Source organism: Peromyscus californicus, unplaced genomic scaffold (genome assembly GCF_007827085.1).
Source record: "Peromyscus californicus insignis strain IS unplaced genomic scaffold, ASM782708v3 Scaffold_11__1_contigs__length_118956290, whole genome shotgun sequence".
Taxonomy (NCBI): Eukaryota; Metazoa; Chordata; class Mammalia; order Rodentia; family Cricetidae; genus Peromyscus; species Peromyscus californicus.
Window position 1 is genome coordinate 57,347,819 of NW_026294402.1, and position 21,713 is coordinate 57,369,531.

The 21,713-nt window shown below is 52.3% G+C and overlaps 1 protein-coding gene across 1 annotated transcript in view; it reads left to right on the plus strand.

Moving 5' to 3' along the window:
• Positions 1-21,713, plus strand: part of Itga11 (integrin subunit alpha 11) — a 103,559-nt gene that overhangs the window by 38,051 nt on the left and 43,795 nt on the right. Inside the window, exons 3-6 of the mRNA XM_052763349.1 lie at positions 13,485-13,585; positions 16,446-16,537; positions 17,340-17,454; positions 20,666-20,793. Of these exons, the coding sequence (XP_052619309.1) occupies positions 13,485-13,585; positions 16,446-16,537; positions 17,340-17,454; positions 20,666-20,793 (436 nt within the window). The remainder of the gene's footprint in view (positions 1-13,484; positions 13,586-16,445; positions 16,538-17,339; positions 17,455-20,665; positions 20,794-21,713) is intronic.

The window sequence follows — 21,713 nt, forward strand, 5'->3', positions numbered from 1 at the left end:
GTCCATGGAGTTCCTGGAGCCAATTTCCCATGGACACTAAGGAATGACTATCTCAGTTTGGGGAAGGGGTTGTTTTTGAGACAGGGTCTCACTATGTTGCCCAGGCTGGCCTGGAACTCTACCTGCCTCTGCCTCCCAAGTACTGGGATTAAAGGTGTGTCCCATCATGCCATATTATGTAGTCAGTTTTATGGCACCAAACAACTTTAGCTGCATTTATCCTAACTGGCACTAGAGGGCGCAGGTTGGCCCACTCATGGTTCCTCTACCCAACTAAGGTTTGCCAAAAGTGTGACAGCCCAGCAGCATGAACTTCTCCCGTCAGCGGGCTGTGCCAAAAGAAAACAAACAAACAAAACTTGGCCTTTCATTGACAGAGTGCAGCCACATTTTCAGTGGTTGTATACTATTAGAAAAACACAACAGTGTGCTAATAAATGTCTTTCTCAATCATTTTAGCTGTGATCGATCCCCATTAACCTAACCAGAGTTTTCCCCAGGCTTAGAGAGAATGCTTCCTTCTAACTATCCCTGACTGCCACACAACCAAGACCTTGGGATTTCAAGCGCTTTCAGATGCCCCCCGCCCCCCAACGCCTGCTTGGTGGTGCCATGTGTGTTTCTGAACTGAGCTGGTTGTGGTGATGTCTCTGTGGTTTTCTCTTGAGTTCTTATATCTACGCCTAACCTCTAGAATGTTTCCCCCCTGGTTCAGCTGCCGTGAGTCAGTCTGAACCAGGAGCACAGAGCCACCTCGAAAGAGCATGGTGAGAAAAACCAATTAAGAGAAATGGAAAAAGGAAGGGGAGGATGAGATGGAAAGTTAGGAGGTATAGAAGGGCGTCTGTGAGCCCCAAGAGTAGAGCTCACCTCACGTTAGTGTTTGCAGTTTCAGTGCGAGACTCAGGTCCACAGAAAGGAGTATGAGGGGAGAAGAAGGTTCTAGAACTCAAGTGAGATCCATACTGAATCCCAGGGAAGCACAAAGCTAGACATCTTGTTAGATGGGGTCCCGGGACCACGGCCCCTGTGTAGGAGACACTGAGACCCCTTTTCCCTGCCAAGTAGGGAAGGGTCAGCCACAGTGGAGCCAGGCAAGCAGGTAGGTAGGGGAGGACAGCAGCCTGGCCCACACCTGACGGCACAGCCTGCGGCTGAAGCTCCCCCTTCCTATTCCTCTGCCCTTCCCAACTGCAGAGCTCACGATTCTGGAATGCAAAGTGGGGGCATCTTCAAAAATGTAATAATACTCTTTACTCGCCTGTAGCTCAAGTGAGTCTGCCACCATTTCGTTTCTTTAGGACTTCTCCAAACAAGAACAATTCTGTAAGAATGGCCACTTTGGGGGATGGGGGCCGAAGAGATGGCTCAGTGGTTAAGAGCACTTGTTCTTGCAGATCTGGGTTTGTTTCCTAGGACCCCAGATGACAGCTCACAACCATCTATAGCTCCAGTCCCAGGGGATCCAAGACCCATCTCTGTCCTCCATGGGCACCAAGCACTCAAGTGGGAAGACACACATGCAAGCAAAACACTCCTAGACATAAAATAAATAAATGTTCAAAAAGAATATTTATTCATCACGATCTAGAGGGAGAAAATGAAGAGAATCTGAGCTTTGAGCCAAACAGAAAGTGTTTGAAAGGATGCCATGACACTACACTGGGCTGGCAGCTGTCCTGTACCCCCCCCCCCCGCCTCTCAAGGAGGGACCAAGAAAAAAGGGGGAGATCTAGGAGTTGAGTCTTCACCAGCTTCCAGCTTCCAGCTGAGTGGCTTAGCATCACTAGTAATTCTGAAACTTCAAAATTGGAGTTCTCTCTCTCTCTCTCTCTCTCTCTCTCTCTCTCTCTCTCCCCTGTGGGGTCATTATGAGCTAGGGACGAATCTCAGTGGGTAGAGCTCTTGTCTAGCATACAGGAAACTCTGAGTTTGATCCCCAGAACCACATAAACTGTGTGTGGTAGTACATAAATATAATTCCAGCACTTGGAGACTGAGACAGGGGAATTAAAGATCGAGGTTAGCTTCAGCTACACAGGTAGTTCAAGGCTAGTGCTTGGGTGGGAGCTCCACCTCAACCCCTGGCACCCTGGCATCCCTATACCCAAAGAGTCTGGAATGATCTGGTGGAAGATCTACCTCAACTCTCCTCCCCCATCTCTTTCCCCAAACCTGTCCCTACAAAGCCTGCCAAACACAGTTCCTCCCCCAGAGAGGCTCAAGACCACTCTCACAGGGTGTATAAGCTGCATCCCAGAAAATAGACACGTGGTTCTTCCAATCTACCGGCCCCACCCCTTATTGCATCGGTGAAGAGGCCTATCAGGGTGCAAAAAGACTTATCAGCTAGCCTGAGCTACATGAGACTCAGTCTCAAAAAAAAAATGTCATGGGACTTTGTGAGGACTAAGTGAACCTCAGGGAAATCCCTTAGCATCATACCTACTAGAGAATTAACTCCCACAAAGGACCCACTCATACAACCACTTCCTATGGAGGACTTCGAAGATGGATGGATGGACGGACGGATGGGAGCTCCAATGGCCCAATCAGTTGGCACATTGGACTTAGGTGAAAACAGATGAACATGTGCCCTGGTTTTTGTTAATTTAGAGACAGAGATAGTGCTGGAGATGAACCCTGAGCCTTGCTTATGCTAAGTAAGTGATCCACAACTGGGCACCCCCCACCATATCAATGATTTCTTGATTGGCCACCTGCCCAGTTGACATGATTTGCATCATTTCCAAGTCTGGTGAGCACCAGTTAATATAAGTCAAGGACTCCCAGAGCTGGTTGCAGAACAGAATCACCTGCTGAACAGAACTAACACTTGGGTTTCTCAGCCAATCACCAGGGCAGACTTGCTAGAGGAGGGGTGCCTGGAATTTCTGCTTTTAACCATCCCAGGGTGAGTCTAGGGCTGCCGAGACCCTCCTTGGTGAGAGGTCTATGGTATCAGAGACTAGGCTAACCTGGTAGGCACCCTTAGTGTCTGAATCCAAGTGTGTGACTAATGGTAAGAACACAGGCCCCCTGAAAGCACAAGGGGACAGCCAAATCAGGGGCAGTGTGGCACTTGTCATGGAGGCAGAGGACAGCTATGAATGAGACCCAACACAAAATCATAAGCTTAATTAAAACACCAAGAGTTTTGGTTTTGTTTTATGATTGGGTTACATTGTCCCTGAAAGCCAACTTTGTAGATGACAGCGTGGTTTTGCAAGATCTAAAGGCTGGATGTGTAGAAGCACTCTAACTGGAGTTCTTTGAACTTGTGAAAGAAGGGATGGGATGGACTGTCAGGGAGGTAGGGTGAGAAGGGTGAGGAAGAATCGGTATGAGGGTCTCAGCTCTATGGAAGGCAGGGATGTCTCTGGCTCTCTGGTTCATCCCGGCACAGCCTTTACCAGGAGAGATACCTTAGAAGTCACACTGATAGGCACTTATCCCTGACCTGGGAGTCACTCCACTCTTCCCCATGGGCCCAGACCTCCATCCCCAGGTAGCACTATTCATGATGCAAGCCTCTATCTACCAGGCACCACTCTTCAGGGACAGATTCTCAAGTGGCCGAACAAGAGCCGTCCCTCTGTGCCCCTGCCTGGGCCCTGTCCCTGCATGATCCTCTGCTCCCCTCTGTTGAAGATCACGGTACCCTGCACACAGGACCTGCTCACTGGCTACTGCTCAGACCAAAACCTATCCAAGGCCCTCATTTTACAGATGAGGAATGGAGGCCGGGAGAGGGAAGGTGATTCACCCCAAGTTGTTTAGCCCAAGTGGGATAGACCAGCACTAACTGTAAGCGCTCTGCTGGGTCCAGGAGCAATAGCGTATTTGTCCTTTAACCTCCAAATTTTTCCCCCTTTCCCAGATCTGTGTGCTGGGAAATGGAGTGTTCCATAGTGCTCAGTCTCTGCCAGCTGCATGGTGCCAGGGAGGTTTGACGTTTGTGAGCTTGCTTCTTTCCTTGTCTGGCCATCTCCCTGGCCAGGGACACCCTAAAAAGGGCTGTTGGGGTGCACCATGCACTGGTCTTAACAGTGAGCCCCTGCACGGAGGGCAGCAGGAACTTCCAGAGGACCCGGCCCTACAAACCAGGCAACAGCTTGGGGAGCCGTCAGACCTGCACACACCAAGAAATTAGAGCCGCACGTCCCACTGAGAAACATCTGTCTAAACGGCCTCAGTGCTTAGGTTTCATTTCAAAGGAAAAGAGTTGTTACAAAATGGAAAGGGAAAAAAAATTCTCCAAGTGTGGCTTGGACAAATAAGCCAGGGCTTATCAAGCCTTCTGGAAAGAGAAGGGAGGGTTTTTACATGTGGCGTTCAGCCTTTCTGTAGGGGAAAAACAGGATCTGGGGCACACAAAGGATGCTCAGGGCAGGAGTCTGTGCAAAGCTCAGGAGAGTTCAGCCAAGCTCATCAGGAAGTTTTATCCCAACTAACACAGAGGACTCAGCTTGGCACGGCAGTGTGTGAGCCTCCTCCACCTGTCCATCCGTTTATTTGGTAGTCACCAAGCTTGGAGTACTCAAAGTGCCTTGACCAACTCTGGTTTAAAAGGGGATGGAAGTCTCTGCCTCCTGGAGGTCAGTTACCTATAGGAGAGAAAAGACACAGTAGAGGCGTGAGCAAAGCATTGTGGGAATTAAGACGCCTTTTGGCTGAGAGATCATGGAAGGCTTCCTGAGGAAGGGACACTGGAGTGGATGAAATGGAGACAGTCAGAGGGCTTGGGGTGGGGAACTGCACACGCAGTGGGGAGTGTGACATGTTGAGCAATGGACACGTGCCGGCCATGGGTGTGAGAGGGAGAGGTGCCGAGAGCCTAATGCCCTTCCGCTGTGGCACGAAGCAGGCAGCCAGCAGGCCCCATTCTTATTTTCCTTTCAGCTGGGTTGAGACCCTCCCTTCCAGTTGCCTTCCCTCACTCATTCCCTCTTCTGTTCGAAGCGCTTCTGTGATTAAGGGAGAAAAACAAAATGGACATACAGAGGCAACTCACAGGCAGGGAGCCTGACCCTCGAGGTCAGCGGAAGAGAAGGTGCAGGTGCTAAGGCCAGGCACCAAAATGCAAAGGGCCACCGCCATAGCCATATCACATGGGTCATGTCTACTCATACCACTGGGACATCAAAGCTCTTTCACTGATTAGTGTTGGCAACGGTTTGTACAATAAAAAATTTCCCTGAGCATCTATCAGCAGATGTACCACCAATATGAAAATGTAACAGTGGTTTATCACCATGAATATCAGGGCTGGACCATATTCTCCATCCATTTCAGATGCTCCCTGAAGGCTGAGAGACCACTAGCAGGGCAGAAAAGGCAGATTTTGGCCTCAGCTAACACTGTTTCTCCCCACCCACCCTCCCTCTCCATGGGCCTCCAGAGGCCACACACACCCTCCGCCCCCTGGCAAACTGCTTAGCTACCAACTTCAGTGATGCAGTACTTCATCAGAAAATCCGGGGGTGGTGGGGTGGAGAGAATCGGTTGATAAGGTGCTCGCCATGAGGACCTGTGTTTGATCCTTAGGTCTGGATCTAGTGATACATGTTTGCAATTTCAGTGCTGGGGAGGCCGAGACAAGTGGACACCAGGGGTTCCTTGGCCAGCCAGCCTAGCCTGATTGGCAAGACTTGGGTTCCAGTGAGAGACCCTGTCTCAAAAAAACGAAGTGGATCACACCTGGAAGTTGACCTCTGGTTTCTGTGCACACACAGAGAGAGACCCAGAGAGGAGACCTCTCAGAATGTTAGCTCTCAGAATGTTGACAGGAGACACGGACTCTCTGGACCCATCCCCATCACCCTAGGACTCCTTGCTCCACAGGAAAGAGCATACCCAGGAAGGGCTGGAGTGAGGTCCAGACTCATGGACATAAACTAGTTGGAAAGGTGTCCATATGTAAAGCATCCAAGTGGAAGAAAAGGCACACAGGTGAGCGGATTCCAGGTTTCCCCTCTTCACACCCCCGGGCAGTCTCTGCAGGTGCTGCCTCCTAGAACAGACAGGCTTCAAAAGGAAGCCAGCGCCTTTCTGGTTTCACTTCCCACAGAATCTGAGGTATGAACTCTGCTCAATAAACATGGATTCCCTTTGTAAGCCAAAGGAGGATTTGGGTACGGGAGTGAGGTGGCTCAGTGCGTACCAATCCTGACACCCTGAGTTCCATTCCTGGAACCCACGCGGTAGAGGAGAGAACTGACTCCAAGTCGTCTTCTGACCTCCCTTGCAAACTGACGAGGCTGTTGGACAACTAAGGACATCATCTACGGGGTGATAAAGACAGCGAAGAAGGATATACAGAAAACAGCACATAGGTGTAATCCAAGCTGAGACCAGAGGATCCCAAGTTCCAGGCCAGCCTGGCCTACATAATGATGCCATGTCAAAAGAAATGAAATGTGCCAGTGCATACAAAGTGCAAGGAGAAGGAGAAGGCGGGTTGAGACAGGTGGCAGGGAAGATGACCTTGGAGAAGACCCTAAATGATGACCAAGGGAGCGAGACACAAGCCAGCAGCGGTACAGTGAGCCTCAGGGGCTAGGGCAGAGGACGGAGGGGAGCAGGGACTCAGCCCTTTGCACCCAGCAAAGCCACGAACTCTACTATCCCATGTAAGCATCTCACAGTCCTCATATTCAAGGGTACATTAGCACCCCCAGAAGGCTGGGAAAACACAAGGGCTGGGCCTCATCTCGAGTACCTCACTCTGTAGTTGTCTGGGCTTGGACCCAAGACACTTCATGTCTCCAAGAGTCCCTGAGGGGACTCATCCTACTATGGGTCTGGGACCCAGTTTGACAGTCACCACTGAGTGGTCACTGCCTGCTGTACGGCCCATCCCTTCATTCAAACTAGAGGCCTCTTGAAGGTACTTTGGATTTGGTGCATCTGTGGGAGGTCAGTCAATGCTGCGGAATGAATGAGGGATGAACTGCTAGTCACAGGGAAATAGGTATGTAAAGCCCTCAGAACATCCTAGACAGTCTGTTATTCCTAGTACAATTTTGGTGTGTGTGTGGGTGTGTGTATGTGTGTGTGTGTGTGTCAGAGGACAACCTGCCAGAGTGACTTCTCTCCTTTCCTCATGTGGGGCCTGGTATTGAACTAAGGATGTCAAGTTCAGAAGCAGGCACCTTTACCCTCTGGGCCATCTTACTTCGTCCTATGTGTATTTCTTAGCCTTTTAGTAGTCCCTAGAAACAGAACAATGGGAAGCACACACACACACATACACACACACACACACACACACACACACACACACACACACACACACACACACACAGAGAGAGGGGGGGGGCGGGAAACTGGCTTGTGTGGTTATGGAGGCTAGTTGTTTCTAAGACCAGGGAGGAGAATGGGCAAACTAGAAACCAGCGGAGCAGATGGCAGCCTTCCAGCCTAGAGGCTCACAGACTCGAGAGCCAAAGAGAGCTGGTGTTTCTGCTCATAGCTGAGGACAGGGACTCTGGTGTCCAAGTCCAGCAGGAAGAATTCCTTCACTTGGGCCCTTTTCACTCTTACCAGACCTTCACCAGATTGAGCACGGCCCACCCACATCATAGAAGACAGTCTGCTCTACTCGGTCTACAGATTTAATCATTTATCATGTACAAGAACACCTTCACGGAAACACCTGGAGAGTGTTTGACCAAATATATTGGCTCCCTGTGCTGGTCACATCGACACGTAACATTAACTCCCACCATAGATGTGTTTACAACACACACTGCGGATTCTGAACTCTCAAGAGAGTTTTTTGAAGTCAAGGAGAGTAAGGGAAATGCTATCAAAGAGTAGACTCATTCATTTTCCCAGCTGCTAGGAGTCCAGGCTCTGCCAGGTGTCTGGGCCGGCCAAGGTGGGCACAACCCTCTGCTGCTGGCCCCAGGAGAACCACAGCGCTGACTGTGCTCTTCTGGCAGCCCAGGGTGGGCCCTACACACACACACACACACACACACACACACACACACACACACACACACACACACACACACACACACGAGAGAGAGAGAGCCCTGCAGCCCTGAGCCCCCATGCCACAGGCACTCAGCCTGCTATGCTCAGCACTTCCCCAGCCCCATCTTGAACACATTAGCCACCGGGCTCACACTGGCTGGAGGAGATTACATTTTCCATGAAGGGGGTGGAGCGGGGAGCGCCTCACTGAAGGAGGACTCTCTCTCTTTCATTCTGTAGATTGGGGAGCTCCCACACACACCATGCCTTTGTCCGATGTCAGCAGGGGAAGAAAGGCAAGAAAGAAAGGAGGGACAGAAGGCCAGGTATGGTTTTGAGGCCCAAGGCAGTGCAGAAAGGACCAAATACTGAAGGGAAGGGTCCAGAGAGGAGAGAAGCCAGGGCCCTTGGAGAAAGGGGTCCATTGGCTTTACGGAGGGCAACCCCATCCCCGCTCTGAGTTTTTAAAGTTTTCACAGTGGGGATAGAACACCGAACCTGGAGTCCTGGATCTATGTCTGCCCCTACATAGGCTTCCAATGCGTACAACTGACTTCATAACCCAAACCATGTGTCTGTACATTGCGTACACATGACTCATTACAGCAGACTGGGTCATCTTTGAGGTTCCTGGGATATGAGGTGCAAGCATTGCTAAGAGGTGCTACCATGGTCAGGGAGGGAACTGAGCCTACAGTCTGCCCTTCTCGAGCAGTTCCTACCAGCCCTGGACTCGGGATCCCCTGCAGAGGCTGGCCCCTCGGTTGGAATTTCTCCTCTGACTTCCTGGACATCCAACAGCTACTAGTGCTCACGGGCCCTGGTTTCCACCATCTGTGTGGGAGCTGAGCTGCTCACACCTGCCTTGGCAGACACAGGCAATAAAAGACCTGGCTGAGTTTAGAGCCTGGCCCCTCCTGCCAGCTTTCTACCCTCCTCGCCTTGAGTGAAGCCCAGAGGCAGGACACTGGGTCCCAATATAGCTTTGTCTCTGCCTGTCCTTGTGCCTGGCATCCACTTTGTCCCCTGTCCTTGTATCTGGCATCCAGTCTGTCCTTGCTCTAGGTTCTGGATGCCTCCTCCAAGACTGCAGGGAAGTTTTCCTCCAGCTCTTCTGGTCTTAACACCCGTTACCAGGTACCCAGAAACACCTGGAGTGCAGGGTTCCCTCTCGGGGGCGGGGGGGGGGGGCTGTTGTAAGTAGGACATATGTAAAACAAAAGAATTTCTGTTCTCCTGAGGCTAGCTGGGGGACAGTTGCAGGTGTTCAGTCAAAGCTGTCCTCTGACACACGCGCACACACACACACACACACACACACACACACGTAATTAAAAAAAAAAAAGAAATAATGTATATGATGTTAACGATCTATCCACCACCTGAACTGGGAACAGGAATCTGCTCCTCAATGCCATGTTTCTCATAGCATGGTAATGTGGTGGAGGGTGTGCACACACGCATGCATGCAGGTGCTCATGCATGTGAAAGCCAGAGGACAACCTCAGCTTGGGTTCCTCAGCTACCATCCGGCTTGTTTTCTTTAAGGCAGGATCTCTCACTGGCCTGGAGCTTGCCAAACAGGCTAGGGTGGGCTGACTAGTGAGCCCCAAGCCCTCCTGTCTGCCTCCCAAGTACTGGGGTAACAAACACATGCCACCATGCCTTTCTTTCTGACTGGGTGAGGGTGGGGTGTGTTTGAGGGTTTCTAGGGATCACGATCAGGTCTCCTGCTTACAAGGCAAGCGCTCTGACAAATGAGCTACATCTACAGCCGGAGCTAAATGGATGTGAGGATGCATCCTGTGGAGTCTCGCAGTACAGGCTATGAGGTGGGATGTCAGGAGGGAGGGCTGCAGGCCACACACACACACACACACACACACACACACACACACACACACAGGTCCTGCCGGGAGCCCAGGAGCCCACGCTGTCCACAGGTGGAGTTCTCCCTTGGATTTCTCCCCTCCTTATGGGCAGCCACCAGAGGAAAGGGCTTCTACAGGCTTACAGCTACAACGCAGGATGCCAGCTCCCCTCCAGCCAACACACTCCCGCCATCCCTTCCCTAGGAAGAATGCCGGGAGCCCGCAGCTGGTGACGCACAGCCCTCAGCCACGGACGGCCCACGTTTGCCACAACCTTTTGGTTTCCCGTGCTGTCTGATGCCCATACCAGAAGATATTGACTATCCAGCCCAAAGGGCCCCTCAGGCTCTGAGGCTGCATATAGCTATATAAAACGGGGGCCACAGGGGGTGGCGGGGCTGCCAGACCCCAGGAGCAATTTGGCTGCTCTCGGCGATGACGTGGACCTTTCCCCCAAAGCTTCAGCAGTTAGCCCCTCAAAGCAAGCCTGAATCATTCCCTCCAAACCTCAACCCCACCAGGCACACGTCATGCCCAGACTCCAGAGGGAGAGGAGGCAGCCAGTCCCCCTCTCTGGCAGAGACATTTGGAGCACCACAGAGGTAGCTATGCCATGAGCCCTCTAGTCCCAATCCTGCCACAAACGGAGTGCCCAGTCAGCTTCCCTCTCAAGGCCTCCATTTCTGCATCTGTATTATGGGGACAGTAAAGCCTGCCCTGCTCCCCAGAAAGTGCCAAGAACCCCCAGAGAGATGAGTTCAGGGAGAACGGAGATGGGACATAGGGATCACTCTTGTTCTTTGAGAAGCACAAAGCCAGTCTTGCTGCAGATTTGTTCATGAGGACTTAAGAATTGACTGACATTTTGCTCCATCTTCGCCACTGCCAGGACACATGACCAACCGCTAAGCGGCCACCAATCTTTATGCGTAGCTTACCCAGTCCCCCTTCTGTACCTCAGTGTTTCTTAGCATTGGTGAGACAGTGAAAGGTTGGCAGTGTGGCAAGGGTTAGCCCCATTTCACAGCTAGGAAAACCGAGGTTTGGCTGGCTAAATTTCTCTAGACCAAGCAGTAAGCTGGTAACAGGATGGAGACTCGGTTCTGGGATTCTCAACTAAATCTCCATCTACTACCAGGACCCTCCAAGCAGCCCAGGACCTCAGTGTTCCGCTTGGAAGTGGGAAGTGCCGGGAGGAGCCCACCCAGGGCAGATGGGAGTGAGTTCTAGAAGACACGTGGAGAGGGGTGTCCTAGAAGATGGCGGTGGTCATCCTAATCCAGAACGTGCTACGGCGAGTGCTCCTTGAAGTTTCAGCACTCATCTGAAAGCCCTCACCCTCCTCCCTCTGAGGAACGGAGCAGCATTGCCTACGCAGTCTGTCCCAGAATTAAGTAGCCAAGAGTTGTCTAGACAAAGAGATTTTATAGGCCCAATTAACCCCTGCCATCAGACACAGGCACACCTAATAAGGGGCTATATTTAGAGGCTGTCATTATCTGGCTCCCTGGGGACAAGCCTCGACTCTTATTTCACAGACATTTCATTTCTAACGAAGCTCCGTCAATCCCCCCTTCAGCCTGGCATTCTTTTCTGAGAGCCTGGATGTGGACCATGTGGCCACGAGGAGCCGCTGCTGCCCTGTGTTGTCAGAGCCCCAGAGGCAGTGTGGCGGGCAGCTGGGGGTTAGGAGAGCTCCTGCCTGTCTCCTCCATCCCATTCTGTTCTGCAGCTCTCAGGGTTTGGCAGCTTCACTGTAGTGAGCTGGGGTACCCATCCCGTGACAACACACTCTCCCCAGGAAGGGTTGGGGTGTGTGTGAGTGTGTGTGTGTGTGTGTGTGTGTGTGTGTGTGTGTGCACTCCTATGTATGGGTACTCAAGCACCGTGCATATGAGTAGAGGCCAGAGATCAACCCTGGTGCTATTTCCAGGCACCATCCACATTGCTTTTTGGAGACAGCCTGGACCATGCCAATTAGGCTAGACTGACTGAGGCCCTGAGATCCACTCATCTCAATCACCCCACCCCACTGCTGAGGGTACAAGAATACACTGCCATGCCTGACTTTTTTCCCCCTCCGAGACAGGGTTTCTCTGTGTGGCTTTGGTGTTGTCCTGGAACTCACTCTGTAGCCCAGGCTGGCCTCAGACTCACAGAGATCCACCCGGCTCTGCCTCCCGAGTGCTGGGATTAAAGGTGTACGCCACCACCGCCCAGCCCATGCCTGACTTTTTTTTTTCCTTTAAGATTTATTTATTTATTATGTGTACAGTGTTCTGTCTGCATGTGTCCTTGCAGGACAGAAGAGGGCACCAGATCTCATTACAGGTGGTTGTGAGCCACCATGTGGTTGCTGGGAATTGAACTCAGGACCTCTGGAAGAACAGCCAGTGTTCTTAATCTCTGAGCCATCTCTCCAGCCCCATGCCTGACTTTTTAAATGTAGGTCCTGGGACTCGAACTTGGGTCCTCATCCTTGCACAGTAATTGCTTTACCGATGGGGCCATCTGCCCAGCTCAGAGGTCACCATTCTTAGTTTACTATTAGCCACAAACCTTTGAGCAGAGAGTTGTACAGATGCCCAAGGCCCAGAGGGCTCCAGGTACTAGAATGCCACACACTAACAGGTGGCAGGCAGGTGGCCATCTAGGCTTCACCTCAGGTCACAGGTTCCTGTGGCCTCCTGGGATAATACTGTCCCCTGGAGGTTGGGAATGAGACACACAGGCCAAGAAGGCACACCTAGATGCCCTTAGAGCCACCATGTCTGGGTGGAATTCACCAACCACAGGGGATGCTATTCCAACAGTTTGTGTGTCCCCAATGTCATAAACTTTGCCTCTCTGCTTTGTGTGTGGGAATGTGTGAAGTTTGTGTGCTCTTCCTGTGGGGTGGAAGGCTGCCGAGACTCACAAACGAGGTGGCTTAAGCAGCAGGAACAGGTTTTCCCACAGACATGGAGGCAGGTCTGCCTCCCTCCTGGCTCTGGGGCAGACTTTTTCCTTGATCCTTCTAGATGCCAGGGGCACCTAATGTTCCCCAGCTTGTGGCAATAGCGTCTTTGAAGGCCTAGCGTCTTCTTCTCCCCTGTGTCTCTTCTCTGTGTGTCCCTCATAAAGCACCTTCATTGGCCATAGCCCACGAGGATCATTCAAGAATATCTCAAGCTGGAGCTTTGCCTTATTTCCATCTGCAAAGGGCCTTCCTCCACATAACAGCAGACAGGCACAGGCATAGGCAGGTGGCTTCCCCTGCCCCTCTTCCTCTGGCTGCCTTGACCACCTAAAGCAGACTTAATGACCCCTGAGCAATATCCCTCACCCACACTGAGCAAGCCAAAGGATTTCCTCATGAGATGGAATGAGGCTCCTGCGGCTCCTCTGCGCTGCAAGGAGCCATCATTCCCTCGGCTTCTCTCATGCACTGCCCCTCCTATGGATGCTGCAGGTCTTCACCTCTGTATCCCCAGACCTGGCACCAGTCCCCCCAGTTGGTTCTGAAAGCCCAGCTTCCCTCATGAGGGAAGTCCTCCACACTGTCCCACCTTCCCTACCTCCACCAAGGCCAGACTCTGAGGGAAGAGGTGCCTCCCCCAACCACTTGGCCCCTCTTCTTTGCCTTCACAGGTTGGTTGTGGGTGCCCCACTGGAAACCAATGGCCATCAGAAGACGGGAGACGTGTACAAGTGTCCGGTAACCCAGGGCAACTGCACCAAGCTCAACCTGGGTAAGTAGCCACTGGCCTCTTCTTGACTGCCACTCGGGTACAGAGCAGGGTCTGGCACACCCCCGTGTTTGTAGTCACAGGGCTCCTCTCAGCCCGTGTTACATACAGAGCAGACTCTGACAAATGTCTACATTTATAGCCACCTGTCTCTAGCTGTCCTGTGAGAGGCATCGCTCTGCTCACACTGCAAATGAGGAAGCTAGGCTGAGGAGATAGCTCGGTCAGAAAAGCATCTGCCCGGAAGCATGAGGGCCTGAGTTCAAAACCTACATTTAAAAAAAAAAAAGCCAGGCATAGTAGTGCTGTTTACAGTCCCAGTGATGGGGTGCTGGGATAGGCATATTCTTGGAGCTCTGGCTAGCCAGCCTAGCATATTTGGTGAGTTCCGAGCCAGTGAAAGACCTGTCTCAAACAGAAAGATAGGCAGTACCGGAGGGAAGACACCCAAGGCTGTGCTCTGACCTTCACATACACACACACAGGGAATTAGGGAGATGGAGACAGAGAAGCAGAGGAAGAACCCGAGGCCTAAGAGATGAGGCATCTTTCGCTCAGTCACATAGCTCGCCCTTCTACAGGGGCTGACCCGGATTTATGGCCTCCCTGCAACCGCTGTGCAGGACACAGGCCTCCAGTGTCCCACTCTGTCCATCTTCCTAATTCATCCACCGCCCATGTGCTCAGGGCTTTCAGTCTCTGCAGAACGAATGTGCTCGTGTTTCTGATCTTGAAACAGGGGTCTCGGCAGCTAGGTCTGTGTCTGTGTGTCGTCGTCGGCAGCATGCACCGGGGGCTAGGCCTGGCCACACCTGCTACGCATTTCTGCTCACTCAATTCCCACCCCACAGAGTGAGACTGGACCATCCAACAGATGAGGAAAGAAGACATGCCCAGGACCACCTGGCTAGTAAGCAGTGTGGTTACTAGGATTCCAAGTTATTCGGCATGACTGCCATGCCCAAATGGAGGCTTTTCCTCATGGAAGTCCTCTCTAGCCTCTGCTAGAGGTGGGGAGACACTGGACAGACACACACACACATACACACACACACACACACACACACACACACACACACACACACTACTCCACTAAACACTTCCGTCTTGTCCCAAAGGACAGACAGATAGTGGTTGACCTTGTTCTGCTCAAAAATCTTGTATGGGCCACAAAGCCACAATTCTAGGGCTTTTCCTAGAAGATTGGCCTTCCCGGGCCTTTTTCTCCTTCTCCAACAGGGTGCCCCTGCCCTAGAAACTCACATGAGGATCCAAGAAGGAGGGCAGTCGGCCCACAAGAGGAGTTGGCTGTAGTTCTAGAGATAAACAGATGGAGGGAAAGGCCACCATCCAAGAGAAAGCCCAAAGGAGCTGGATTCCCGGGGTCACCAGTTGTCTGTCACACGATGCTGGAGGCTCCCAGGAACCACCTGGGTGAAGAATTCAAACCCGAGCACTTCTGGGGCCTGAGCTTCAGTGAAAACACAGCAGAAGGGAGTCTGGTGGGTGGCTTAAGTGCTCCCATCATCCCCTTCCTGAGGCACAGGCTACCAAAGCAGGCCGCAGGGGGATTCCCCTCCCGGCTGTGAGTTCCAATGTGTGTCCTGGGGAAGCTTCCGTCTGTCTCTGCACCTCAGCTATGGCACTTTCTACCTCAGGTGGAAAGAGGTAGACTTGATGGCCCCTGGAATCTACTCTAGATCTGCCCTGCACTCTAAGCACTGAGCAGCCGGCAGGGAACATGGCTGTCTGCAGAGTGCTCGCATAGTGTGCACAAAGCCCTTCCATCCTCAGCAACTAACAGCGGGTGGTGCCTTTGTAATCCTAGCCTTTGTGAGATAGTCAGAAGGACCAGAGGTGCAGGGCCATCCTTGGCTACACATTGAATTCTAGGCCAGCCTGGGCTATACAAGACCCTATCCAAAAAGACACAAACACCCGAGAGAAGTAGGGGGGAACAAAGGAACGGACAGCTGCTCCGCCTCCCCCCCCCACCCCCCACCCCGCCCCCCGCCCCGGGGCAGTCTGTGCTGTAGTACAGCTGTCACGGTCACCTCTGTTGTTCTGGCCCTGGCCTGTCCCCAGCCTGCTGACCATCCTCTGGAAGCCAGACCACTCCTCACACAGCAGTCTCCAACAGCGCAGTGCAGACGCTCAAAGCCCCCAGCAGCTTAGGACTGACGCGATCCAGCCTCTCCCATTCCTGGTCTCCTAAGTATGTGTGCACACACCCCCACACACATGCACAAGCACACACGCGCACGTATACATGTGCACACACACTTTGCTTCTGGGGATTCCAAGCTCTTTTCTATCCCTTCAGCATCCTGAAAGGATGATCTAGAGAACTTTCATTGTGTCCTTGTCCTGTGGTTTCTGTACTGCCACAGAACCACCTATCCCCACCACAGCTGGCTGAGGTCACCAGCTGCAGGGGGCGGCTCCCTGTGAGGGACCCTCAGCCCATGGCAGGTGGACAGATATAAGAAGGGTGTTGGATAACTGAACCTGAGATGGTAAGTGTTGCTGGGTGGATCCCTGTACAGAGAAAGCCACCTCTGCGGGCAGTGTGGTATGTCCGGGGTGCAGTTAGCTGGCTAGAGAAGGCAGAGCTCTGGACAAGGAGGTGAAGGCTGTGCTGTGGGCTTGCTGTGTGGCCTTGTGTAGTCACTAGGACTCTATGAGCTTCAGTGTGCTCATCTCCCAGAAAGTGAGGAAGGGATAAGGATACACCTAGGGAAGACCTGTCCTGCCCTCCAGGCGAGTGAGGGCCGTGGGCTCACCCGAGTAACCCGATACAGCAGACTCTGGGCAGAGGACCTGCAGCAGTGGGTGTAGGCTAAGCATCTCTCCTCTGCTCCAGGCAGGGTCACTCTGTCCAATGTGTCTGAGCGGAAGGACAACATGCGCCTCGGCCTGAGCCTTGCCACCAACCCCAAGGACAACAGCTTCCTGGTAAGATCATCAGCCCCACTGCTATTCCCAGCATTCCCCCCTCCACAGACCCACTGCACAGAGTGTGGAGAGGCCCAGCCAAGCATACCCTCACCCATGCTTCTGCACACCCTTGCATGCATGTCCCTTCCACCCTCCAGATGGCCCATCCCTACAGACCCACAGGGGCAGACCCTGCATGGGTGTGGGTCTTCCTGCATGGGTGACTGGTCCCTTTGTTCCAGTGGACAGTCCAGGAAGGTAAAAGGATTGAACCCTTTTGTGCCTGTACCTGGGGAATGGCACAGGAGCAGGGCTTCCCTTCTCAGTGGCCTTACCCTCCTGAGAAACTCATCTTTGGCCCTTCCTTGGCCAAGAGCCTGACACAGTGGTTTGGGCAGCATATTTCACAGAGCAGAAGCATTCTCTTTTTCTTCTCCTGGTAAAGTGTCGCTGGGCCCAGCCCTGGAATTTGTACAGTGAGGGCTTTTGCAGACGAGAGCCAGCCTAGCGGCTCTTGGAAGGTCCACTCCTGCAGATGAAAGGCTTCCTCAGACCCTGTGGAGTATATGGACAAGCAGAAGGAGGAAGAGCCACCACCCCAGATTATAGGATGAAGAATGGGACAGGGATCCAGGTTCCCATGTTCCCCATTACACCTGAAGTCAAGGGCACTGCAGCAAGAGAGATGTCAGTGAGACTCGGAGACCTCTCACGCTAGGAATGCCAGTACTCATGAAGACATCTGTCTTGGGTTCTGGAGGTTGAGGCTGGGCCCTGTCGGAAGTCCTATGACGGGGCTCTGTGCTGTGCTCCTTCACAGGCCTGCAGCCCTCTCTGGTCTCATGAGTGTGGAAGCTCCTACTACACCACGGGCATGTGCTCCCGAGTCAACTCCAACTTCCGGTTCTCCAAGACAGTGGCTCCAGCACTCCAGAGTGAGTACCTTCAAACCAGAAGGCTCCGGATGCACCTGGGCAGTCCAGGGAGGAGGCATGGGCTTTGCTATGGCTACCTTGTACCTACAGAGCAGCACATGGGCTCTGTGACTGCTTCAGACCTCTGCATGATCTGAGAGGAGTCACTTCTCCTGGCTGGGCAGAGGAGTCTTCTAGCTGGGCCCCTGTATGGTTCTCATCCCAGGCTGCCTGCCTGCCCCCCCGCACCCCCCCCACACCCACCCCCCCGCACCCCCGCACCACAGTGTGACAGTTGGTAACAAATCAACTAAATTTATGAAAACCATCTTGGCATCCAAGGAAGCTTCCTGTAGAATCTTGAGCACGGAGGAGGTTGCCAGGCCACCATGTATAACAGCCCAGGCTGGGGCGTCACTCATTTAGACTAGAGTGTGAATGATGTTCCTTGACATCCTGCAGCGGAGAGCCAAGGAGAACAGAAATAACCTGGGTGATGGTTACACCAAGTCAGTGCTCCTGGGCAGCTTGCCCAGAGACTCGTGGACACAAAATCTCCCCCTCCCTCCCAAGCAAACTTGGGGAGCTAGAAGCCTAGACTTCTTGGCTCTGAGCCTCACCATTTCCTCGGGGCTAAACACCCTCAACAAGCAGCTGTTGCCTGTTTATGGAGGGCGAGGGGATTAGCACCTCTGACTCAGGCAGCCTCCCCTCAACACCCTCCGCTGGAGGAAGGGAAAGGGGAAACATTGTCTAGTCAGCTGTCAGCTGTGGGGTGGGGAGGCATGGGGTCCATTCACAGGGCGTCCCAGGCAGCTCCAGGGCACAGAAAAAGGTCAGGGCACCAAGGATTTCCTCAGGGGGGTGGGGCATCACAGCCCTGACGTTGCTGGCTGCTGCTGGCTGCGGTGGAGCCCTCCTTCCCTGGCCCAGGGCATCAATCCCCTAGGACATGGCAAACACAGATGCCAAGGTACCCTTCATGTAGTTTCTAACTAAGGGGGGCTTGGGGAAGGCTGAGGAGGGGTCTGCCATGTTTAAGAACTACAGACCTAAATAAGGCTGGGGAGATGGCTCAGGCAGGAGAGTGCTTGCTGTGGTAACATGAAGACCTGAGGTCCATCCCCAGCATCCACATCAAAAGCTGAACTTGGTGGCATGTGCCTGTCACCCCAGCACTGGGGAGGCAGAGACAAGAGGCTCCCTGGGGCTGACTGGCCAAGTCAGTCTAGCAAAATGAGAGAGCTTCCAGTTCAGTGAGAGGCCCTGCCTCAAAAGATATGGTGGGGAGTGTCGACACATACCCATATATGCACACACACACACATACATATGCACACACACACACATATGCACACACAAACACATATGCACACACCCAAAGTCCACAGATTCATAAACAGGTTCTTCCCAAGGTCTATTTGTTTAATTTATTTATTAAATTAATCAATTGATTGATGGAGTGATTTTGCTTGTTTGTTTGTTTGAGTTTGGTTGGTTGGTTTTAGTTTTGGTTTTGGTTTTTTGAGACAAGGTCTCTCTACATACCCCTGGCTGTCCTAGAACTCACTCTGTAGACCAGGTTGGCCTTGAACCCATAGATATCCACCTGCCTCTGCCTCCCAAGTGCTGGGATTAAAGGCTTGTGCCACCACACCCAGCAAGGTTTACTTGTTTTTATTCTATATGTATGAATCTTTGGCCTGCATGCAGGTATGTGTACCACATGCACGCCTGGTGCCCACAGAGGCCAGAAGATGGCATTGAATCCCCTGGAATTGGAGTTACAGATGGTGTAAGCTAGTATGTGGGTACTTAGAACTGAACCTGAATCCTCTGCAAACAGCAAAAAGTGCTTTTAAGCACTGAGCATCTCTCCAGCCTCCTCTGCACAAGGTGTCTTTTTAAAAACAATGAAATTAAAGGAGAATCAAAATAATAAATCTCATGTCTCAGTGAGAGACTATTTCAAAACACTAAGCGGATGGCTGTTGAGAAGGAAGGACGCCTCAGGCTGACATCTGCGGAGGGGAGGGGAGGGGAGGGGAGGGGAGGGGTGAGGAGAGAGAGAAGGCAAGACAGGAGGCACAGCATCACAGTCTGTAATCCCAGCACTGGGAAAGTAGGGGCAAGAGGATCAGGAGTTCAGGGTCATCCTCAGCTAAAGAGCTGGTCCCAGGCCAGCCTGCAGTACATAATATCTTGTCTTAAAAAAAGGGGGGGGTAAAAATAGGATCAGCTAAGACTTATTGAGCTCTTGCCTTTAGACATGTCTTCCCGTTAACCCTTAATGGCAACTCTAAGTTATTGTGCCGTTGTTTCTGCACCGAAAACGGAGAGTGACTACCCTCAGGCCACACAGCCAGTGAGTAGCAAGGCCAAGAGCTACAGGCTGATGCCAGGGTGCATATTCCCAGCCTTTCCTTGATGACTCCTTCGTAAAACATGAAACCCATTAGTGGAAGACACTACCCGCCCACGGCAGTAAAGGAAATGGTCCTAAGGTCCTGATTCGGGCAGGGCCAGGGAAGCACTGATCAGTCGACAGTCATCAGTCTCTGATGCACAGCAAAGGGATCAGGTTCAATTGCAGCTCTGTCCAAACAGCCCACTGGGTAGTGATTTGGAACCAGGACGTTCTCGCTGCCTTGCTTATGTGGCTCAAACGAATGCCTAGCCTGAGGACAGCTCTCCCTGCAGGGGATGACAGACGTCAGCAATCATTCTTCCACTGGTCTCTAAAGATCATTCAGAACATGAGGGACTTGGGAGTGGGGACATAGCTCAGCTGGAGAAGTGCTTACCATGTGAGCATGAGGTCTTGATCTCCAGCATCCATGTAGAAAGCCAGACATGGCAAGGTATACTCATAATCCCAGCACTGGACAGGACAGGACAGATGCCTAGGGCTTACTGCCAGCCCAACTAGCTCACAATAATAAAAATAAGAAAGGTATTCTACAGACGAGACCCTGTAAGAAAAGAAATAAGGTAGATGGCTCCTGAGAAATGAGACTTGAGACTAACCTCTGACCTCTATAGACACACAAACACAGACACAGACACACACACACACACACACACACACACACACACACACACACACACACACACGCGCGCGCGCACATACACATGCACCAACACACACAAAAGAAAGGTTTCTTTGAGTAAGAATCTTGGAGATTTATGGACACTCGTTCTTTGATGGCCCTGACTGTATCCCTGCTTCCAGGGTGCCAGACCTACATGGACATCGTCATTGTCCTGGATGGCTCCAACAGCATCTACCCCTGGGTGGAGGTCCAACACTTCCTCATCAATATCCTGAAAAAGTTCTACATTGGCCCTGGCCAGATCCAGGTGAGTGACTCCAGGGCCTGCCTCTGCTGAACAAGATCCCCAAGAAGCCATGCTCTGAGGGGCTACAGCACGGGGCAGCATCTTCCCATGGAAGGGTAGGAACTGGTAGGGCCAGCCAGCCCTGGGACCTGCTGCCACAGGTGCCCGTTTCTGGTGGGCACACCAAGGATGTCTCCAGGGGTTGACTTCCCTATGAAGATGACCAGATGAGAGTCAGAAGTCAGGGAAGTCGGGGGAGGCATAGAAAGGGTGGGCAGAAAGGCTGGGGGAAGAGTCAGGCACGTGAACGCTGGGAGAAATGACTTGGAGGAGACCCTCGCTGCCAGCGCACCCGTGAGACCCTGATGGATAAGGGCTACAGTTATTTCCCAGTATTCTGGCTGGGTGAGGACCAGGGGACCAAAGTGACCAAGCAGCAGGTGCCAGCTCTAAGAAATTCTTTCTGTGCCAGAGAAGTGACCCGGCATCCAGAAAGAATCCATGCCAAAATGCCAGGCATGGTGGTGTGTGTTTGTAATCCCAGTGCCGGGAGGGTAGAGGCCAGTCAGTCTGGCCTAATTGGTGAGCTCCAAGTCAATGAGATACCCTGTGCAAAAGAGGTGGATGGCATTCATGATGGTGATACCTGAGTTTTCTCCAGTTTCCCCAATATCACACACACACACACACACACACCCCACACACAAATACACATGCATGTACTCCACACACATATACCACACACCCATACACACAACACACACACATACACACACACACACACACACACACACACACACACACACACACACTCTACACACAGCACACACAAAGGTTTTTTTAAGAAGCCTTCTAACTAGTAGAGTTGTTAAAAGGGAGCCAAGTCTTGCAGTGACAAGCCTCCCCCTTCCCCCTGACCCAAAGACAATCTTTGGTGCACT